Source organism: Felis catus, chromosome A1 (genome assembly GCF_018350175.1).
Source record: "Felis catus isolate Fca126 chromosome A1, F.catus_Fca126_mat1.0, whole genome shotgun sequence".
Taxonomy (NCBI): Eukaryota; Metazoa; Chordata; class Mammalia; order Carnivora; family Felidae; genus Felis; species Felis catus.
In genome coordinates, this window is record NC_058368.1 from 19858356 (window position 1) to 19879328 (window position 20973).

General features: G+C 40.3%; 1 protein-coding gene across 2 annotated transcripts in view; it reads right to left on the minus strand.

Moving 5' to 3' along the window:
* Positions 1 to 20973, minus strand: part of WDFY2 (WD repeat and FYVE domain containing 2) — a 184720-nt gene that overhangs the window by 100343 nt on the left and 63404 nt on the right. For both annotated transcript variants that reach the window (XM_045052567.1, XM_045052569.1), the window contains exon 2: positions 5353 to 5420. In XM_045052567.1, the coding sequence (XP_044908502.1) occupies positions 5353 to 5420 (68 nt within the window). The remainder of the gene's footprint in view (positions 1 to 5352; positions 5421 to 20973) is intronic.

Sequence of the window (20973 nt, forward strand, 5' to 3'; positions counted from 1 at the left end):
CAATAAAACCAAATCATAGAAATAAGCAAAAAGTCATGACAAGGAAAACAGGTGTAAGAACAGAAAGAAAATTGGAATAAAGATCTGTTGGCAAACGATAGTTTCCATGTGTCACATTATCCACAAGGACCATGAATCGGGTCCTTAGAGCTGTCCCTCCCAACCTTTTTCACCTCATGATATACAGAAAACTAGATCTGAACAGCCACTGGAATAAATGGAAGAGATTCCTAGAGCCCAGACGACTGGATTTCCCCCTGTGCAGCTAAGGAGACCAGTTTTCAGGGTCTGTAATCCATTTGGATGATCCCAACATGATGCAGCACATGGGCTGGTAATTTCTGTCTTAGAGAAAGCAAAGGGTTTCTGGCCCTCTTAGCGCTTCTTCAAAGGAGCACTGAGCATTACAGTAGACAATTTCTTCAAAAACAGCCATAAAGCATTGCATATATGCACACACCAGTGCGAGCCGAGGGCACGTAGAATGAAGGCATTTCTGCTGAGGGCTAACACAAAGTGGGAAAACTGTATCAACGAACAATCAGACTGAGGGGGCCCCAGCACAACTCCAGATTGGGCAAATGCCATCCCGCCACGCCAAGGCAGAGAGCTGGAAAAATAGGTCATTTTATTTCCGTGTTAGGTGTGCCTTTTATTTGTATTTATCTTTGATAAACTGTCTGTTTTGCTTTGGGGACAAATTCATAAACGCTTAGGAGCCAAAGTAAATTTCATCTCCCCTGGCAACTATAGAACCCACAGAGGTTTCCAATTGTCCAACACACCCTCAGTCCTGAGGCTCTGGGCCTCTCAACCTCCTATTCACCACATCTTTGGCAGCTGAACTGCTTTACCTATTCTGCATGCCCAAGGGGGGAAGCTGGCAATGGAGGCTCAGACACGATACCCAATACTTTAATCGAGTAAGCGAAATCTCAAACACCTGCCACTTTGGCTCCTGTTTGAGATTTCTCTCCTCCACCCCTCTGTCTGACCCCATGAATGGCAAACCTAGTTTAAAAAGTAAATCAAAAATAACTCAACCATGAAAATGGGAATACCTATGCTTTTCATTCTTTGTTTTTCCTGCTGTAGAGAGATGCAAAGGCAGGGGTTGAAATGGTATCTACTAGAAGCCTGGAACAGATAATCACTAATGGCTACAACTGAAACCTCAACTCTACACCCTCAGAAAGGCCCCTCTCTGGTTTCCAAGCTCAAGCAGGTCCCAGTTGGGCACAGTGTAATTTGATCTTGTCACAGGCAATAAGCAGCTATTACAGGAGATACATCAAGAGGATGTTATTTTCTGGAAGAATATTAGATAAGGAAAGGCTCTTATTTCTCACTCATCCATAAAAATCGGCACATAGGAAACTACACAACAAGTCACCAGTCACCCCAAATCCTCTAGAGACGGCAGGGTTTTAAATGGACTTTCTTCTGGGAACCTTTGTGAGCATGTTTCCATTACACCTGCTGCTTGTGACAACACTCACCACACAGCATGAGTGGGGCTTATTTTAGGTCTGCCTTCCCCACCGTACACACCATGAAGACAGGAATCATCTGCCCTATCTCGCCACTATATTCTTGGGACGTTGCACAGTGTTTAGTATGGCAGAAACATTTAAAATTTGTTGAATAAGCTGTCCAAAGAAATTAAATGGAATAAATATTTCTTTCTGCTTTTTTTCTTTACTCACCCTCACTTTTCGCAGACAATCTGCAGCTCGGCACCACAGTGGCACCAATTGGGACATGGCTCAGTCCTTTCTCTTTAAAGATCATAGAGATCCAGGAGAAACTGAACGGACAGGAATTGGGAGGTATACAATCTGGGCTAGGCTGAGTTAGATACTTGCAGTTAGGAGTGACGGGAACCCACTGGAGTGAAAGGAAGCAATAATGAATGTATCCAGTAAAAGAGGGAATCTCTTGAACTCAAAGGCAGAAGCAGAGCCAGGGTTCTGGAGGGGAGGAGGAGAAAAGCCTCAGGCATCATCTGTTTAGGCTTCTCTCCCTCTTGAGCCAAGTGGTCCTTCCTCCTTGATTCAGACTTCCTTCTAAGCGGATCAGCTTTCACTGTTTCTTTACTCACAGCTGTAAGGTCTATATATTCCCAACTCAAGGGACCAGCCACGGCTGAAACTTAGCATTTCCTACTCCAAATTCTAAATTCTGGGAAAATCAGGTTGGCTCAGGAGCAAACAGCCTTAACCAGGCAAGTCTGGCCTCTCCTCATTCCCTCCTAAAGGGGAAGTCAGAGCTTCTCAGAAAAGATCAGGTCTGAGGACACCCCCAAAGCACGATGTGCCTGCTCCTTACCCTTCCCTTGTGTACCACTCCCCCAAGTTCATCCAGCCTTATCATAAATCCCTGCCTTTCAGGCTCTCTCCCAACCATCAAATTCTGCCTCCACTATTCATTCTTTTTCATCCAATGCCTTCCTCTTCTTCCCACCCATTAAACTTCAAATTCTTCTCGCTGCTACAAAACAGTACTATCCTACCCGGAACATGACAAATACTATACTAAATTTTAATAAATGAAATAAACAAGTAAGCCATATATTACACGTAAAGATATTTTCTTGATGTTTTCTTCTGGATTTGGAATATTACTTATTATATGCCACTATAAACACATTATATGGTCATATGTGCCTTGTGATGTCCATGTCATAGTCTCCAGACATACTGTATCTTTTTACTTATTTTGTAACTAATACCACATAACCATTATTTAAGGACAAAACTAAGTAATCTCTTAACAAAACACCTTTCAATAGGAAGAACTGAAAAACAAACCTTTGGAAATTCAAAGCTATTTCAGGTTTTCTAAGTGTCCAAAACTATAGCATAATTCCTTATGCAACAAGATTCTGCCTCTCTCAAGTTAAATAAAACTGACTCTTGCTCAAATATTAGTTACCATGTTATCTAAATACATTCAACTCCTAGGAACATAAAAGCCAATTTCTGATCAATTGTGAAGAACATATCGTTCTTTTTACTTCTCCACAGTAGTGGAGTTATCCAACAATGAAAGATTATGGAAATCATCTTGACCATATGCACCTTAATTATCTGCAAACCCTGGCAACTAGCTCAGTGGCCTGGATACAGCAGGGGCACAATAAATATTTGATCCACTAGAATGTGTACTTATATCTAAGTATGTAGAAATCAATACTATACATGCATGAGGCTTTCTGTATGCGCTCATAGAATCATGTGTAAAATAGATCAGCATGTTGGCTATAATGTCAGAAGACACTCTTCTCAATGCACTTTAAAGTGCATTCAAATCGCCTAGGGATATCATTAAAAATGCAGATTCCGATTCTATAGATCTAGCATGGTACCCAATACTTGTATTTTTGGTAGGTTCTAGGGTGACCTTAATGCTGCTGGTTCACACACATTTTAATAGCAAGGTAATGCCCTTTCCACTCCCTTTATGAAAGGCCACAGGCAAAATACACAAATAATGAAAGGGTCCTCTTTCTGAATCTCAAAGACTGTGTTCAGTCACTAGGAATATGTATGATAATGTTCTCAGGGACTTATCTGTATTATCAGATTCAAGTCTTCAATAAGTATTGATGTACTGAGCACTTTTGCCAGGTGTAGGAGCCACAGCAGCCTTTAGTCATTCACACAGCTGAATAAATGACAGAAAAGCAACTGGAGGCATCCCTGTATTCTCAGTGACATTCAAATAAAGACAGCATCACAGAATGACAGCAAAACGGGTTTAGATGTGTGTATAGGGAAGGGGGCGCATAAGCAATTGCTTAGGATCCTGTCTCCATGAGGTTCCTACTCAAGTTCATCTCAAGAAGATTCCTTGCTTACCATCCCTGAGCCCTCATCTTTCTGTCCAGGTCTGACTCTCCTCTGTCTTCATAGTCAAGGTAGTAACAGATCTCTAGAGTCAACTTCAACTTGCTGGACTACAGACCTTCCCCACTCCTCCAGTTAGATACCGTGTCAGGTTTGATGAAAAGGGAAGATCGTAGAAAAGACTTTGATACCACTCAAAGATCAGAAAAAACAATCAATCAGAGAATTCCTTTCCCTTTCCTTCTGCCTGAGCCCTCGTCACTGCCACTGCTTAAAGAGGAAGTTCACGTAGGCCCTTTGCTGCATAAATGCTGTCTGCTGGAGGCTCAACAGGTTAAGGGGCCAATACAAGTCCTCAGAACCACAAGAAGTTTCTTCTTCCCTCATGCAGGACTGACCACTTGGTTCAGCTTTGTGGTTATCACTTGTTTGTTATAAAATTCTAAAGCCACACAAAACCTCAAAGATAATTTGAAAATCACAGAAACCCATTATATTCTTAATAATTCATTTGTTCATAAACAAGCAAAATAGCTATTTAAGTTATTACAGCATTCTTTTGCCAGAGGCATAAACTTAATCACATCTATAATTCAGCATGAATTTATTCCGGTTGTACACCGTGGCACATACTTCTCAAACTGGGGTACCTGTATCCAGGGGGGGAGTGCACGCTGTAGCAAGCCGGAGGGGACACAGGCCCAAAGGACAAACCTGAGGGATTTTTCTAGGGTGTCAGTTTTAATTAAGATTTGAAGGAGAGTCAGGGAAACATTGAATAATATAACTAATAACGAAATTAAATAACTTTTATACTCAAATAAACATGGAATAGGATCCCCAAACCTCATCACTTTTTAAAGACAAAATGCCAGGCTAAAAAGACATTTCCTATTTAGAGGTGCTAGCTATTCTGTAGGAGAACTTCTGCCAGCACACAAGTCTAAGAATCAAATCTAAGGATGTTTTATAATATATTTAAAGATTAGCTATTTATCGGCACAAGGACGTATTTTGCATATAAAATCTTGAGGACATGAGGCTGACTTCTACTTAGAATGTTTCAATTGTAAGCAAGCCCTTCTGGGTACCAAATGGTCAACGCTGAATGTCTTGTATTTGAATGAATAATATGACAATAGTGCAAGAACAAATTTACTTCACAAAGGTAATCACCAGGCAAAATTTTAAATGTCGAAGGAAGAACTCCACAAGAAAGTGAAACAAAAAGTTGGAAAGGGGGGAGACAGCTGTAATCAGAAAGCCGATGTCCTATAGCCTGTCTTCCATTAATCTTATTCAGAAACTATGAATATATGGTCAATTTCAGAACAATTTTCCTATTTTACATACTGAGAGCTAAAATGATTTAATATGGTACTTTCCATTACAAGGTTAATCTCAACCCTCAGACATCCCCACTCAAGAAGGAAACACAGAGAAGGCAATCTGGAAAGGAAGTGGTCCATGTCTAATTTCTAAAGACAGAGATCCAGATACTTACAAGGCATCATATGGTATATGCTTGGCCAATATTGTCCACTGTCTCTCTTTAGCCATACACGAACGGTCCTACAAAAGAAAAAAAAAAGTGTATGTTAAATCACAGCATTGTTAGTCATGGGAAAATGTTCATTGATAGAAACCAAACCTCTTAACTTTAATTATATATATCTTAACTATATATGTTATATACACATATAGATCTTAACTATATATATACTGCATATACATATATATGTGTAAGCATACTACTTATGCCTCTCTATAGATCCTATATTTCTTAAATGTAAGACTTGTGTACACTTAGAATTACATACACCTTTGTGAATATTGTCCTCATATATGTCTATATACACACATGCGATAGCAAAGGTGCTTGAAAATTACTATTTTTGTTGTTGTTCTGCCTCTCCTAGTATGTGACCTCTGCCGTAGTCTGTTGGAAGCATTCATCTGTCTGAGAAGTTATTAGGTTTAACTAGTGAAGGAAGTGTGAGGAGATAAAATGAAGAATCTGACATACACAGAAGGATTACATAGTAAGTGCTTTGTCTTACTGTAGTGCCAGGCCATTATCCTGAGTGAAGGTTTCTCCAAACACGGTCAGGTAATGATAAACTCTGAGACTCAGATTCCTGAGCTAGAGGGCTGGCCAATGGGGCCCACCGTGAAACAAGGGAGATTCTGCAGCAAAGGCTGTGGATTAAGTTCCAGGCCAGCAGGCCAGATACAGACATGGCAGATGCCCGGGAGAGCTCAGAGAGAAGGAGCCAAAGAGAAAATGAACCAGTGAGGGAGCACCACTAGGTTCTTACCAACCAGAAAGGCCCCACCATAAGTTACACCAGCCATGACATCATCGGCACATGCCAGCCAGGCAAACACAACTAGAAGGTAATAGGACACTCTTCTAGGAACCAGAGGAAGTAGCAGAACTCGAACTAAGGGGAAAAAGCAGTTCCCCACTGCCAGAATATCATACAGGCCATACCTCTCACCCCACACACTTAAATCATCCCAGGGAAAAAAGCAAAGACTGAGCAATTTTATCTTACATATTTCAGTCATCATACTAGACTAAGTTTTAAATTGTATTGGATTTTTTTCCCTAATCAATAGGTCTCCCACCAAATGGGGTAGCAGGACAAAAAACCAGACCAACTACAGACACAATAAAGAAATGCCATTTTCTCAGCCACAAGATACAACGTAGTGATATACAGTGACACAGCTATATATATACAGATGCAAAATTTCATCTTTTGGGCCAACTATCCTAATTTATGAGATGGACAGATATAATGGTAAATTACTTATGAAAAGTAATTCAATATATACACTAAATACCTATCAGTTTCACTTAAACAAAAATTTTTTTAAATATGCTAGTACAACATTTTAATATGGACATTATTATCTCAACAAAAATAAATAGGTGACATCACCAAAAAGGGCAGAGTAGGAAGCTCCAGGAATCAGTCCCTAAACCAAATCAACTACTGAGCTGGCAAGAACTATTTTAGAACTCTGGGGTCTAGCTAGACACTTGCAGCATCTGAAAAATGCTTGATGAAGAAAGAAGCTAGTATATATCAGTGAATTTCACATTTTACTAACAGCTGCCACCATGCATTCCTCATCCTTAGAGAAGGCAGCTGTGGCAACAGTGGCCCATACTCACAGGATGGCTTGCTGGTACCAAGGTAGGAACCCATCCTCCAACACTGGGGATGTGTGTTCGGATCTGCCTGTTGGTCCACTGAGAGAGGAGGGAGAGACTGGCCACTGTTTCAAACCCCTAAGGCTGAAGGGCTTCCCAGGCAATGCCTGTCAAAGGAATTTAAAGAGGCAAAAACCCCTTTTTCCTTTATTAAGTCCAGGCATTGGAAGAAATCACAGGTTGACCTCAGAGATAACAGAACAGAGTCTTTAATGATCACATACAATAAGGAATACAGTCTTTGCAAAAATAATGTGTTAAAGTCACTAAACAGAAAACTGCAACATTCCAAAGTAACAACAGCAATCTCTGGAGAGGAGGGAGAATGTGATTTTCAGAGTTACTATATTATACTGTCTAAAATAATCAATTCTCAAGAAAATAGTACAAAGTATACAAAAAAACAAGAAATGGCCTTTTCATAGGAAAAAAAAAGTGACAAAAACCAATGAAGAAATCCAACACTGATTGGTCCTATCAGACAAAAACTTTAACTATCTAGGGGCACCTGGGTGGCTCAGTCAGTTAAGTGTCCAATTCTTGATTTTGGCTCAAGTCATGACCTCGCAGTCGTGAGACCGAGCCCCATGTCGGACTCTGTGCTGAGTGTGGATCCTGCTTGGGATTCTCTCTCTCCCTCTCTCTCTCTGCTCCTCCACTGCTTGCACTCACTCCCCCCCCCAGCAAAACAACAACAACAAGAAACAACCTTTAAATTAACTATCTATATGCCCAAAGGCCCAAAGGGAAACCATAAATAAAGAACTAAGGGAAATCAGAATAAGAATGTATGAACAAGTAGGGCATCTGAATAGAAGACTGAATTTATATAAAAGAGAATCAAATAGAAATTTTGGAGCTGAAATGAAAAACTCACTAGAGAGGCTCAACAGGAAGTCTCAAGACAGAAGAATCAGCAAACTTCAAGATAGGATGCTTAAAATTACCTAGTCTCCTCCCAGTCTGAGGAGAAGAAAGAAAGAAGAATGAAGAAAAAGCAAACAGAACCTAAGGGACCTGTGGGACACTACTGAGTATACCCACATATATACTATGAGAAGGAGAAGAAAAAGACAAAGAGGTAGAAAAATATTTGATGAAAAATGGCTGAAAATTTCCCTAATTTGATGAAAGATATGAATTTATGTATCCAAAAAGCTCAATGAACTCCAGGACAGATGAACTCAAAGCAATTCACAAGAGACACATAATAATCAAACTGCTGAAAGTCAGAAAGAAAATCTTAAAAGCAGCAAGATTTTTCATCAAAAGGCTCAGAGATCAGAAGGCAGTGAGATGATAATGTGCTAAAAGAAAAGAACTGTAAACCAAGAATTCTCTATCTGGCTAAACTATTCTTCAAAAATAAAGGAGAAGGGGCGCCTGGGTGGTGCAGTCGGTTAAGCGTCCGACTTCAGCCAGGTCACGATCTCGCGGTCTGTGGGTTCGAGCCCTGCGTCGGGCTCTGGGCTGATGGCTCGGAGCCTGGAGCCTGTTTCCGATTCTGTGTCTCCCTCTCTCTCTGCCCCTCGCCCGTTCATGTTCTGTCTCTCTCTGTCCCAAAAATAAATAAAAAAGTTGAAAAAAAAAATTTTTTTTTAAAAATAAAGGAGAAATTAAGACATTTCCAGATAATCAAAAGCTAATGAAGCTCATTACTAGTAGACCTTTACTACAATAAATACTAAAAAGAATTATTCAGACTAAAACAAAAAGACAATAGACAGTACTTGAAGACATACAGAGAAACTAAGATCACTGGTAAAGGCAATTACACAGGTGAATATAAAAGCTAGTATTATTGTGTGTCTTGTTTGTAACTTTTCTTTTTGTTTCCTGTGTGAATAAGTCACGAATTTTAGCCTATATTAATGGGCGCAAAACATGAGAGTATAATTTGTGACCATAACAAGAAAAGAGGGATACACAACTGATCAGGACTAGCGTTAATGTGTACTATTGAAATTAAGTTGTTATAAATTCAGACTACATTGTTATAAATTTAGGATGTTAAAAATCCCTTTGGCAACCACTAATAAATAACTTAAAAACATACATCAAAGAAAAGAAAGAAATCAAAATGGTACACAAGAAAAAAATCAATCAAACATAGAAGAAGGAGACAGTGGGGGACTTGAGCAACAAAAAGGATGTGATACATACACAAAAAGCAAAATGGCAGAAATTCTTCCTTATCAGTCATTATTTCAAATGTAAGTGAATTAAACTACAAATTAAAAGACAAGTAACGGCAGAATGGAGTAAAAAGACATGGTCCCACTTTATGCTGCTTAAAGGAGACTCACTTTAGACCCCCAAACATAAATAAGTTAAAAGTAAAAGGATGGAAAAAAGATATTCTATAGAAATAGAAACCAAAAGACAGCCAGGATAGCTATGCTAGCAACAGGCAAAATATATTATTAAGTCAAAAACTTCTATAAGAAATAAAGAAGGACATTATATATTGACAAAGGATCAATTCATCACAAAGGCATAACAGTTGTAAATACATATGCACCAAACATATCAAACACTGGCAAAATTGAAAGGAGAACTAGATAGTTCTACAATAATAGTTGGGACTTCAATATACCACTTTCAATAATAGATGGAATACCTAGACAAAAGATGAAAAAGAAATTAGAGAATTTAAACAACACTATAAACCAACTAGACCTAACAAATATAAAGAACACTCCAACCAACAACAGCAGAACACAGTTTCTTCTTAAGTACACATGGAACATTCCTCAGGACAGACCACATGTTAGGCCATAAAACAATTGTCAATATATTTTAATAGACTGAAATCATACAAAGTATCTTCTCCAACCACAATGAAATGAAACTAAAATCAATAAGAGAAGAAAACTGGAAAAAAATCACAAATATGGGGAAATTAAACAACATAACCTTAAACAACCAATGGATCAAAGAAGAATCACTAGGAAAATCAGAAAACACTCTGAAATGAATAAAAATTAAAATGCAACATAATAAAACTTATGAGAGGCAGCAAAAGCAGTACACAGAGGTTAAGTTACAGCTCTAAATGCCTACTTTAAAACAGAAGAAAGAGTTCAAATCAACAACCTCACTTTATACTTTATGGGACTAAAAAAACAAAAGCAAACTAAACCCAAAGCCAGCACGGTAGAAGTATATAATAAAGATCAGAACAGGGGCGCCTGGGTGGCGCAGTCGGTTAAGCGTCCGACTTCAGCCAGGTCACGATCTCGCGGTCTGGGAGTTCGAGCCCCGCGTCAGGCTCTGGGCTGATGGCTCAGAGCCTGGAGCCTGTTTCTGATTCTGTGTCTCCCTCTCTCTCTGCCCCTCCCCCATTCATGCTCTGTCCTCTCTGTCCCAAAAATAAATAAACGTTGAAAAAAAAAAAAAAAAAGATCAGAACAAAAAACAAAATAAGAGATTAGAAAACCAAAGAGAGAATCAGTGAAACTAAAAGATAATTCTTTGAAAAGATCACCAAAATTAAGAACTAATCACAAAAAACAAAGAATGTAAATAATTAAAATCAGAAATAAAAGTGGGAATGTTACTACCTAAAAGAAATGAAAGAGATTATAAGAGAATATTATGAACAACTGCAGGCCAGTAAATTTGATAATCAAGATTAAATGGAAAAAAATCCCCAGAAACACACAATCTACCAAAACTAACCCAAAAGAAATAATCTCAAGAGATTGAATCGGCAATCAAAAATAATAGTGCAGGACCAGATGGTTTCACTGAATTCAACCAAACATTTAAAGAATGAACAAAAATCCTATTCAATCTTCCAAAAAATAAAGAGGAAGGACTACTCACTTCCTAACATTTTATAAGGCCAGCATTATCTGATACCAAAGTCAAAGATACCACAAGAAAATAACAGTCTCACATCCCTCATGAATATAGATGAAAAAAGTCTAGCAAAACAAATCCAACAGCACATCAAAAGGATTGTACATCATCACCAAATGGAATCTGTCAGAAGAATGCAAGGGCAGCTCAACATAAGAATGTCAATCAACGTAATGCAGCACATTAACAGAATGAAGGGGGGGGAAACCACAGATGATTATCTCAACAAACACAGAAAAGCACATGATGAAATCCAACAACCTCTCATGGTAAATAACACACTCAGCAAACAAGGAATAAAAAGAAATTTTCTTAATCCAATAAAAGGTACTCTTTAAAAATTCACAGCTAACATCATATTCAATGGTAAAGACTGAAAACTTTCTCCCTAAAATCAAGTACAAGACAAGAACGACCGCTTTCACCATTGCTATCATACATTACTGGAAACCCTGGCTAAAGTAATTAGGCAAATAGAAGAAATACAAGGCATCCAAATTGGAAAGGAAGAAGTAAAACTATCTGTATTTGTAAATGATATGATTCTGCCTACAGAAAATCCCAATAAATCCACAAAAGCACTACTAAAGCTAATAAACAAGTTCAGCAAAATTGCCAGGTACAAGATCAACACACAAAAATCAGTTGTGTTTCTATACCAGCAACAAGCAATGTGAAAACAAAATTAAGAAAACAATCCATTTTTAATAGCACCCAAAAGAATAAAACCCCTAGGAATATATTTAACCAAGGAGGTGAAAGACTTGCACAGTGACAACTACAAACATTGCTGAAAGAAATTAAAGAAGATACAGATAAATGGGAAGACATCCCATGTTCATCGACTGGAAGATTGGATATTTATGACAATACTCCCAAAAGCAATCTACAGACTTAAGGCAATAGTCTCTTCAATAAATGGTGCAAGGGCAACTAGACAACCACATTCAGAGAAATGAAGTTGGACCCCAGTTTCACTCCATACACAAAAATTAACTCAGGATGGATTAATGACCTAAATATTACAGCTAAAACTAAAACTATTAGAGGAGAACACAAAGTTAAATATTCATGACCTTGCATTCAACAATGGATTCTTGAATTGGACACCACACCCAAGCACAAAAAATAAGTAAGTTAGACCTCATAAAAATTCAAAACTTTTGTGCAACGAGGGACATCATCAAGACAGTGGGAGAAAATGTTTGCAAATCATACAGATGATGGAGGTTTAGTGCCCATACTATGTAAGAAACTCTTTCAACTTAACAATAACAACAACAACATGACAACCCAATTAAAGGGTGGACAAAGGACTTTAGTGGATACTTACCCAAAGACAAATAAATGGCCAACAAGCATATGAAAAGATGCTCAACATCACCAGTCAACAGGAAATGCAAATCAAAACCATATTAAGATACCATTTGACAGTCACTAGGAAGGCTATTTTACATATATATAAAGTATATATATATATATATATATATATATATATATATATATATATATAAAGTAAATGTTCTAGAGGCTGTAGTGGAATAGGAACCCTCATCCATTGCTGATAGGAATATAAAATGATGCAGCCACTGTTGAAAATAGTCTGGCAGTTTCTCAAAAAGTTAAACAGAAACCACATGATCTACTAATTCTCTTAGGTATATACTCCAAAGAATTGAAAACAGGTATGCAAACAGACATATGTTCATGTATGTTCACAACAGCACAATTCTTGCCTTTGCAACAACAAGGATGGATCGAGAGGGTAATGCTAGGGGACGTAAGTCAGCTTGAGAAAGACAGATACCATATGATTTCACTATACGTGGAATTTAAGAAATAAAACACTTGAACAAAGAAAAAAAGAGACAAACAAGAAAAGAGACTCTTAAATACAGAGAACAAGGAGCACCGGTTGGCTCAGATGGAAGAGCATATGTATGACTCTGGATCTCGGGGCTGTTGAGTTCAAGCTCCACCCTGGGTGTAGAGATTAGTTAAAAAAAACAAAATCTTTATTAAAAAAAAACACAAAACAAAAAACAGAACAAACTGGTGGTTGCCAGAAGGGAGGTGGGTGGGGACTGGTTAAATAAAGGTTGAAGGGGATTAAGAGTACACTTATGATGAGCACTGAGTAATGTATAACTGTTGAATCACTGCATTATACACCTGAAACTAATACAGCACTCTGTGTTAATTATACTGGAATCTAAAAAATAACAATAAATAAAATAACAGCACAATTCACAACAGCCAATAGGTGCAAACAACTCAAAATGTCTATCAGCAGATGAATGAACAAATTACATACATATACTAGAATATTTTCAGTCAACAAAAGGAATGAAGTACTCATACATGCGAAACTTGCATGAACGTCAAAAACATTATGCTAAGCAAAACACTGTACGCTTTAAAGTGGTTAACTGTGTGTATGCGAATTTCACGATAAAAATTTAAAAACAATCAATACAGACTTTGCCTGGAGTTGAGGCAACCACATTCGACAGGAGACAAGATTGAGGACGGAAGCAGATGTGCTGAGGACAGCAGGGCTGAAGGTGGAAAGGGTCTGGCCTCATAATACCTCAATAACACCCCTGATCCACCAACTCTTTAGACCGACTTTAGACTTGCTTGTGAGATAATTTCCTTTATTTTTACCTTAAGCCACTGTTAGATGGATTTTGTTACCAGGATCTGAATACATGCTAACAGACAGAGAAGACGAAGGAAAGAAATGTCTCTCCTTAGGTTTGGGGTTTGTCCCACTACATGATGGTGTGGTCATTCACGGAAATGAGGAACAGCGGAGAAGGGCGGGACGTGGGGTGAGAATCATGAGCTCGATTTTGAACATTTGAATCAGAGGTGCCTTTGAGTTAGCCAAGAGCTCCTAGTTAGTGAAAATGAGAAATTATAATTCAAGCCTATGGTATGAAGTTGTTGCAAAGGTTAAACATAAGGTCTGTGACATGGTGCTTAGCACAGAACAGGCCTTCAGTAATTGCCAACAATTATTATTATTGTCATTAATATCACCATTTTTTTAAGTGCGCTAATCCACCACAGCTTGGGAGAGTTCAAGATCCAAAACGGTTCCTGCTTTGCCAACGTACTGAATATCTGAATCCTTGACGTAAGGGATTTTTCGCTCAATTTACAAAGATATCCTGTAAATTATTTATCCAGTCCTTTATGCCCTGCTTTAACATGTACTGGGTATCTGCTATGTGCCAGGCATCGTGCAGGAGCTCCAGACAACTTAACATTATCATGACAGTGGTGAATGATAAGGGCTACAAGGTATTTTATATCCATGCAAGCAATGTAGGAAAGGTATCTCATCCACATGGAGAAACGAGGCAGGCTCAGGAAGGGCTGACTCGGGAGGTGGCCATATCTATTACTCCATTTATTTCCTTCACTGCCCTGGCCACAATCTGTTATTTGACTTACCTACTCGTAGATGTGTTTATTATCTGAAAAATAAAAATAAGAAACTAAGCATGACAATGCGCACTATGATCTTGCTCACCACCATCTATCTACCTGGAGGCTGCCAGAGCGCATCGCACATGGCAAATACGGGATAAATATCCACTGGATGAATGAAAACAGGTGAGTCTGAGGCGACAGAGACTGTTGGTTGTCTACACTAGATTCATTCTCCTCTTCTTCCTTAGAAGCTCCCCTAGTGACCCGATGGGCAGAGCACAAAGGCCAAAATGGAAGGCAACAGACCTCAAGCTAGACAAGATGCTTGGCAGAGGTTATTTGCCACGGATACTACTATAAGCGAACAAAAAAGTCTACTGGGCTTTTCAGGGGACCGTTTTGCCCGCAACACTCCAAATGTGGCCTCCCAACAATCCCACAAGGTAGGTATGGTTATGAATCTCATGTCACAGAGGAGGGCTCTGAAGCACAGAGAGCCCCCAGGTTATACAGAGCCACAATCTGAACCCACACAGTCTAACCTCAGAGGTTGCTCTCTCTCAACCACTGCACCGGTGGCAAACCTGTTCCCAATACGGGAGGGGCAGGAAGGCAGAAAAACAGCAAGTTTCATTTTCAACAAACTGAATTTAAAATAACTGGAGATGAGAATAGCAATAAAATAAATAAAGTAACTATAGATGCGGAGCAGTTCCTTATGTGAGGATTAGAGCTGAAGGTAGCACCGAAGCCATGCACACACAGGTTGTAACACTACCGTGATGTTAGTGCAATCGATGCTCCTAGTTTTCCAGGTGCATAAATTATAAGGTTATGTAGATATGTATGTACGTATGTGTCCACAGATAAATGTTTAAGTAACAGTGATTCTAAAAATCCGGTTAAAAAAAAAAAAAAAGGTACACATCAATACAGCTAATACAGGTTTGTTTAAAGATTTTTAAAGCAGCTGTGTAGGTCAAAAGGGTGGCAGGCTAAAATTAGTTTTGACTCTAATTATAGAGACAAGCATTTTCACATAAACAACAGCCCCCCCCACCAAGCCCTTTGCGTATACATTTAATCCTTACGATAGCTCTATGAAACAGAAATCATCCTTTAGAGATGAGAGGGCCCACAGAATTTAAGTTTGCCTGAACCAATAACCTGCAGTTATTTTAAATTCTGTGCTCTCTTCTCTAAACATACTGCCTTCCTTACACCAACATGTATTAAGGGCAATTGAGAACCCTTAGAGTCAAAAATAAAATTCTATAAAAATATTTGTTCCCTTATCTGTAGAGACATAATAATAGTTAAAAAAATAAAAAAGACACTACATCCTAGACATCCTAGAGGTCAAAAGTAACAGTGGCATAGCCAGGACTTTCCTAGAGAAATGTAAGTTGCACTATACAAAGCCTGCAAGAACTAATGTTTTGCAAATTATATTTTAAAAGCAACACAAAAAGCTTTTAATAGTAAGTATAAAACTTTTTCCTTGGAAAAAATTTCAAGAAAAAAAAAAAACAGCTGTGATTAAGAGTCATGGTTAAGCCAGTAGAGGTCAGTGTATTGGAGAAAATGGATGCCCCTGCTGGAAGGCAGGGAAACGGAATTCACCCCCCACACAAAGTCCTGGCCTCCCGGGAACCCAACAGAGCCACACACTTTGCACTGTCCTCCTCACTGGGTCCTGTAGTCTTCTCTCCCCCGAGCTCTCAACAAAGGCAGAAACAGACACCAAGACAGTTGGGAGAGAGAATCAATTCTCATTTCAAAAATAATAAGACAAGATCTCTCCAGTGGGCCTCCGTCAGTTTAGCAGCTGGGCTATTTTGAAAACAGCATAATCTTATTCTACATTGGACACAGCTGACCACATTTCAACAGGTAAAAGTCACTTTTAAATATTAGTCTTAAATATTATTTATTCCTTAAACCTAAAAAGGTGTTTTTTTTTCCTTTTCATTTTTAAGGTGAAAACAGAGGGTAGGCAAATTGTAGTATTTCTCAAACTGCACCACGATCAGTGCACCAGCTTGCTCCTTGACTGAGCTCTAAACACAATCAGAGAAGGAATCGCATTTTCTCATACTTGGCACCTGCCCAGGGCAAGCTCCACTGCCGGGCCCCAAAGTGGTGCTCGTCGTTTGTAACACAGCAAGAGGATCAGTCAAAAGTTCCTCTCTACAGCCACCCACCCCCGACCGGTCCACTGTCAGGAAGTTCTCTGATCGCATCTGCAGAGACCTTGCGCAGAAGGCAGCAAAGAGGCTGAGCTCACGCTGAGAAATCTGTACACAGTGCTGGGTGGGATGATGAGGAGGGAACTGCAAATCCTTCATTTTACAGGGCCAGTGTCTAGCATTACCCTAAAGAAATGAGACATGCAAGGGCCTTCCGACCCTACCTCCCAACCCACTCCAACTCCCTCCAAAGAACTGAACCCAGTGCCCGCCTCCACTCCCACCTTAACTAGGACAGGTGTGACCTCCTCACAGGCAGCCCTCCCCTGAGTAGCCAATGTGACCACACAGAGGGATCGAACTTTCAAACAAGCAAGGAAGTCAAATGCTCCCTTTATGAGATTCCTGAATTTCAGTTTGTACTTGACTTCCTTATTTCAAACTGTGCTGATACACACAAGCTGGCAATAGAGTGTAGTGATACACAGGTGCTGAACTGTGTGTGTGTGTGTGTGTGTGTGCGCGCGCGCGCACGTAAGTAGCCGAGCACCACACCAGTTCCACTCCCACCCCCATCCTATCCAGGAAAAATATACCCTTTGTTCTAAATTCTAGTGGTCTTTATGAGTCCACTTATACTGATGGAGACAATGAACTGCGGGGACTGGAACAAGTTGGACTTCCCAAAACGAGTAAAATCTAGAAGTTAGGAATTCTGCCCCACTGCCTCACAAGTGCGTTTATATACATATGCGTGTGTGTGTGTGTGTGTGTGTGTATTTGATCATTGACTTGTTGATCACTGATTCATTCACAGACATTTATTAAACACCTACTAAGCACTAGCACATGAACCGCACTGGAACCACAAGACAAACAAGCGCCACCTCTGTTCTCAAAACTCACCCCCCGCTGCAGACGACAGGTAGCAGGACATGACCACTTGGCAAGGTAGGAGAGGCCGATGCTATTAAAGAAACATGTGCAGTGGGGGATGCATCTAACTCGGAAATGGAGCCTGGGTTAGGAGATGTTAGAGAAGGCCTCCCAGAGATGACGGTGTCCGAAATGCAGGATGAGGAAGCATTCACCAGAGGAAAGGGGAGAGGGAGCAGGGGCATGTTCCTCATAGCGGCAGCAGCATGTGGAGGCAGGAGCAGGCAGGGAGGGGCAAGGTGGCAGTGACGAGAACCAAGCTGGACCAAGGAGCAGGCAGGAGGCCACACAGGGCTTTGCGGGCCACGCTGAGGAGTCTGGGATTTACTGTGAGGACAACGGGAGCCGCTGGAGGCCAAACAGCCAGCCACAAAATCACAATTTTTCGTTTGGGAAAACCTGGAAGAAGCCTGCTTACCCTGAAGTAACCAGTTTGGTTAACCAGTAAACCAGGCAAAAAAGGACGCGGCTCTAGACAAGAGAAGAAGGCAGACTTGAGAGCATCTAGGAAGTGGAAGCATCCGGGTTCCGGGGCTGACTGGGTGTGGCGTGCTGCATGAATGGGTGGTTCCTCAGTAAGTGATTTTTTTGTAGAAGGCAATGCTGACTTCATCTTGAACTTGCTGGGTGGGTGTGGAGACGCTCCCGTTAGGACTGTCAAGGAGTGAACTGCCTGCCTATGTGGAGTCCAGGGGTGAGATCTGAGCTGAGGATCGGGATGTGGGAGTCACCAACAATAAGCAGTAGCTAAGTCCCTGGTGAATAAGAAGAAAATAGGGCCAAAGACAAACCCTGGAATAACACCAACAGTTTAGAGGTGCAGCACTCAGGAAATCCGCAAAGACCTCTCAGCGTGGGCCACCACGGCTGTGTAGCAAAGGCCTTCACCTCTCAGACACAGAACATGTCCTAATTTTGGGTCCAGAAAATAAGGTCATTGTAAACATACCTAAGAACTGAACCAAATTCACAGTGAAAACGTGCCCATAATAAAAAAACTATCTATATAGGTCACTTTTCTGAGAGAAGAGGGAAGATTGGGGGTGGTGACAAACAGTATACCACAGGTTGCTAAGCTACTGAATAAAATAAGACGAGGCGTCTACCCGTGTTGAAATTCAGGCTTTTAAAAATGTGCCCTAGAATGATGCAACCTTCATTAGTTACCATAGCAATGAGCTTCATTTCCCAGGGGACAATTGTTATTTTTGCCACCACTGAAGTAACTTGGGGGGGGGGGGGGGGAGTAGTGATGCCGACACCGACTGTGTTTTGAGGACCCTGAATTTTCAGGGAATACTCTTCTAATAGATCACAAAGCGTAACCTCAATACAAACAGAAGGCAGCCCCTAGCAATGGGCAAACTAATAGAAAAACTTGAAGCAAGGGAATGTCACTCAATAACTTTTTGTTGTTTTTACAGCAACTTGTTTCAAGGGGGTAAAAAAAATGCCTCTAATGCAAATAATGTTGCAGAAATTCTTGGGAAACACACCTAAAAGATTTTTTTAAAAACCATTTCACTATGATTATTTATAATAAAAACAAGCTATCAGCTTCTCATGATATGCATTCAGATCACATGTAGTGAATAAACCCAATCTTCTACAAATCACTGTGTATCTCTGTATTGAGGATTTCTCCACAGCTAGACAGACTGCTGTGTGGAGTGAATTCAGGCACCTAGGGGTTTAAGACAGAGGGGCTCAAGCTGGGTGCTGTCCAGCATCTGGACCACCCCACCAAGCAACTCAGGGCCAAGCTTAACCATCCACTACATCAGACCTAAACAACTTTGCTGAATCACAGACACCTGGAGTTTTGTTTTGTTTTTTTCTCATAGCTGTAGGAACCTAGCAATCTAAGGCTGGAGAATAGGTGTGGCTGTTTTATATTTCAAAACCTGGAGCTTCTAATGGCATTCCTGCTTTAAAATACTAACAGCCATTCTGGTCATTAGCAGTCATGTGCTTCAGCGAGGTATGCTTATTAGAGCCATCACCAGACAGTACTTTAACCAGCTGGGTCCTTTCTCTCAAACCAAAGGTCATGGAAGCCTTCACAATTTAGAATCTTAAACATCACAATTAAGTAGCAGCCATCTTCATTGTTTTTTAAAATCTATAAAATGAAGTCTCAAAATGAGGTTAAATAGCCCCCTATGGCTGGTGAGAAATTATAAACATATACAAAATACATGGAATTACAGTCTTTATCAATCAATACTAAGGGTCTTAAGAGAAAGAAACTCCCACAAGGCCTCGATTCTGAGTCATTTCATTACTTTTTTTTAAGTTTATTTATTTATTTTGAGAGAGTGAGCAGGGGCGGGGGAGGGGGGCAGAGAGACAGAGGGAGAGAGAGAGAGAATCCCAAGCAGGCTCTGGGCTATCAGTGCAGAGCCCAATGCAGGGCTCAAACTCATGAATAATGAAACCATGACCTGAGCGGAGATCAAGAGTCGGACACTTAACCGACGGAGCCACCCAGGTACCCCCTGAGCTATTTCATTACTAATAAGCACTACGCTGGGTCTGCAATTCGTTTCTGTGCATTCTAGCCTTGCTTTGTATATTTTGTTTTCTTAGTTAAACTCTTAGGGGCTAATGTTTAAGCACAGCTTGCTGTCTTTGCATAGCTGTGGGCTTCAGAATTCCCAGACTCCCTCCCTCTCACCTCTCACCTCTCACCGCTGTTACCTGCATATCTGCTCTCTCATATTAGCACACCTCCCCTGCAAAGCCTTCCAGGCTCCTGGGTGGAATGAAGCTCCAGAATCACATCGCATCTCGCCAACGTCAGAACAGTCACATGGCCTGTCAATGCTAGTTAGCAAGTCCATATCTCCCCATCAGGTGAGTTCCTTGAGAACTTCAAAAAATTTTTATTTTTGAATATTTTTACCTTTGACTTTTTATTACCTATAATGCTTTTATTTTGAATAGTACTTAGCACAGGGAAGATGCATGGAAAAGGTCATATGAATACACAAAAGGAAGGAAAAAGAACAGGAAATAGTAGAGAAAAAAAAAGATGAACACACTCCCAGTGCAATGGTGAAGAGTAACCCATAGGGCAGCGCTAGAAAGGCACCAGATCAGAGAGGCTGGATGGGTTCCTGCACATTAGCATCGGCAATGCCATCTGTTCCTCAGCCAGAGTCCCTCACAGGCAAAAGAAACATGAGTACAAGCCTTGAACTGTCAGTCTGAGCAATTCAACACTGCAAGAGTGTTCATCAAATATCACCCACTAGGAGAAACACGGATGGAATCACTAAAGGAACGATGTAGATTTAAATATTGTTCTTGCCTCTATACACAGCAGGAGGGCGTGGTCTGTGTCCTCCTACTCGCCACTATGTTCCTACAGCCTGTCCAGGGGCAGGCACGTGATAAATGCTCAACAAGGACTTAATGAAATAGTAAACTGAAAGAGCAGTGATTCAGAGGATGCCCCTGGCTGCCACTG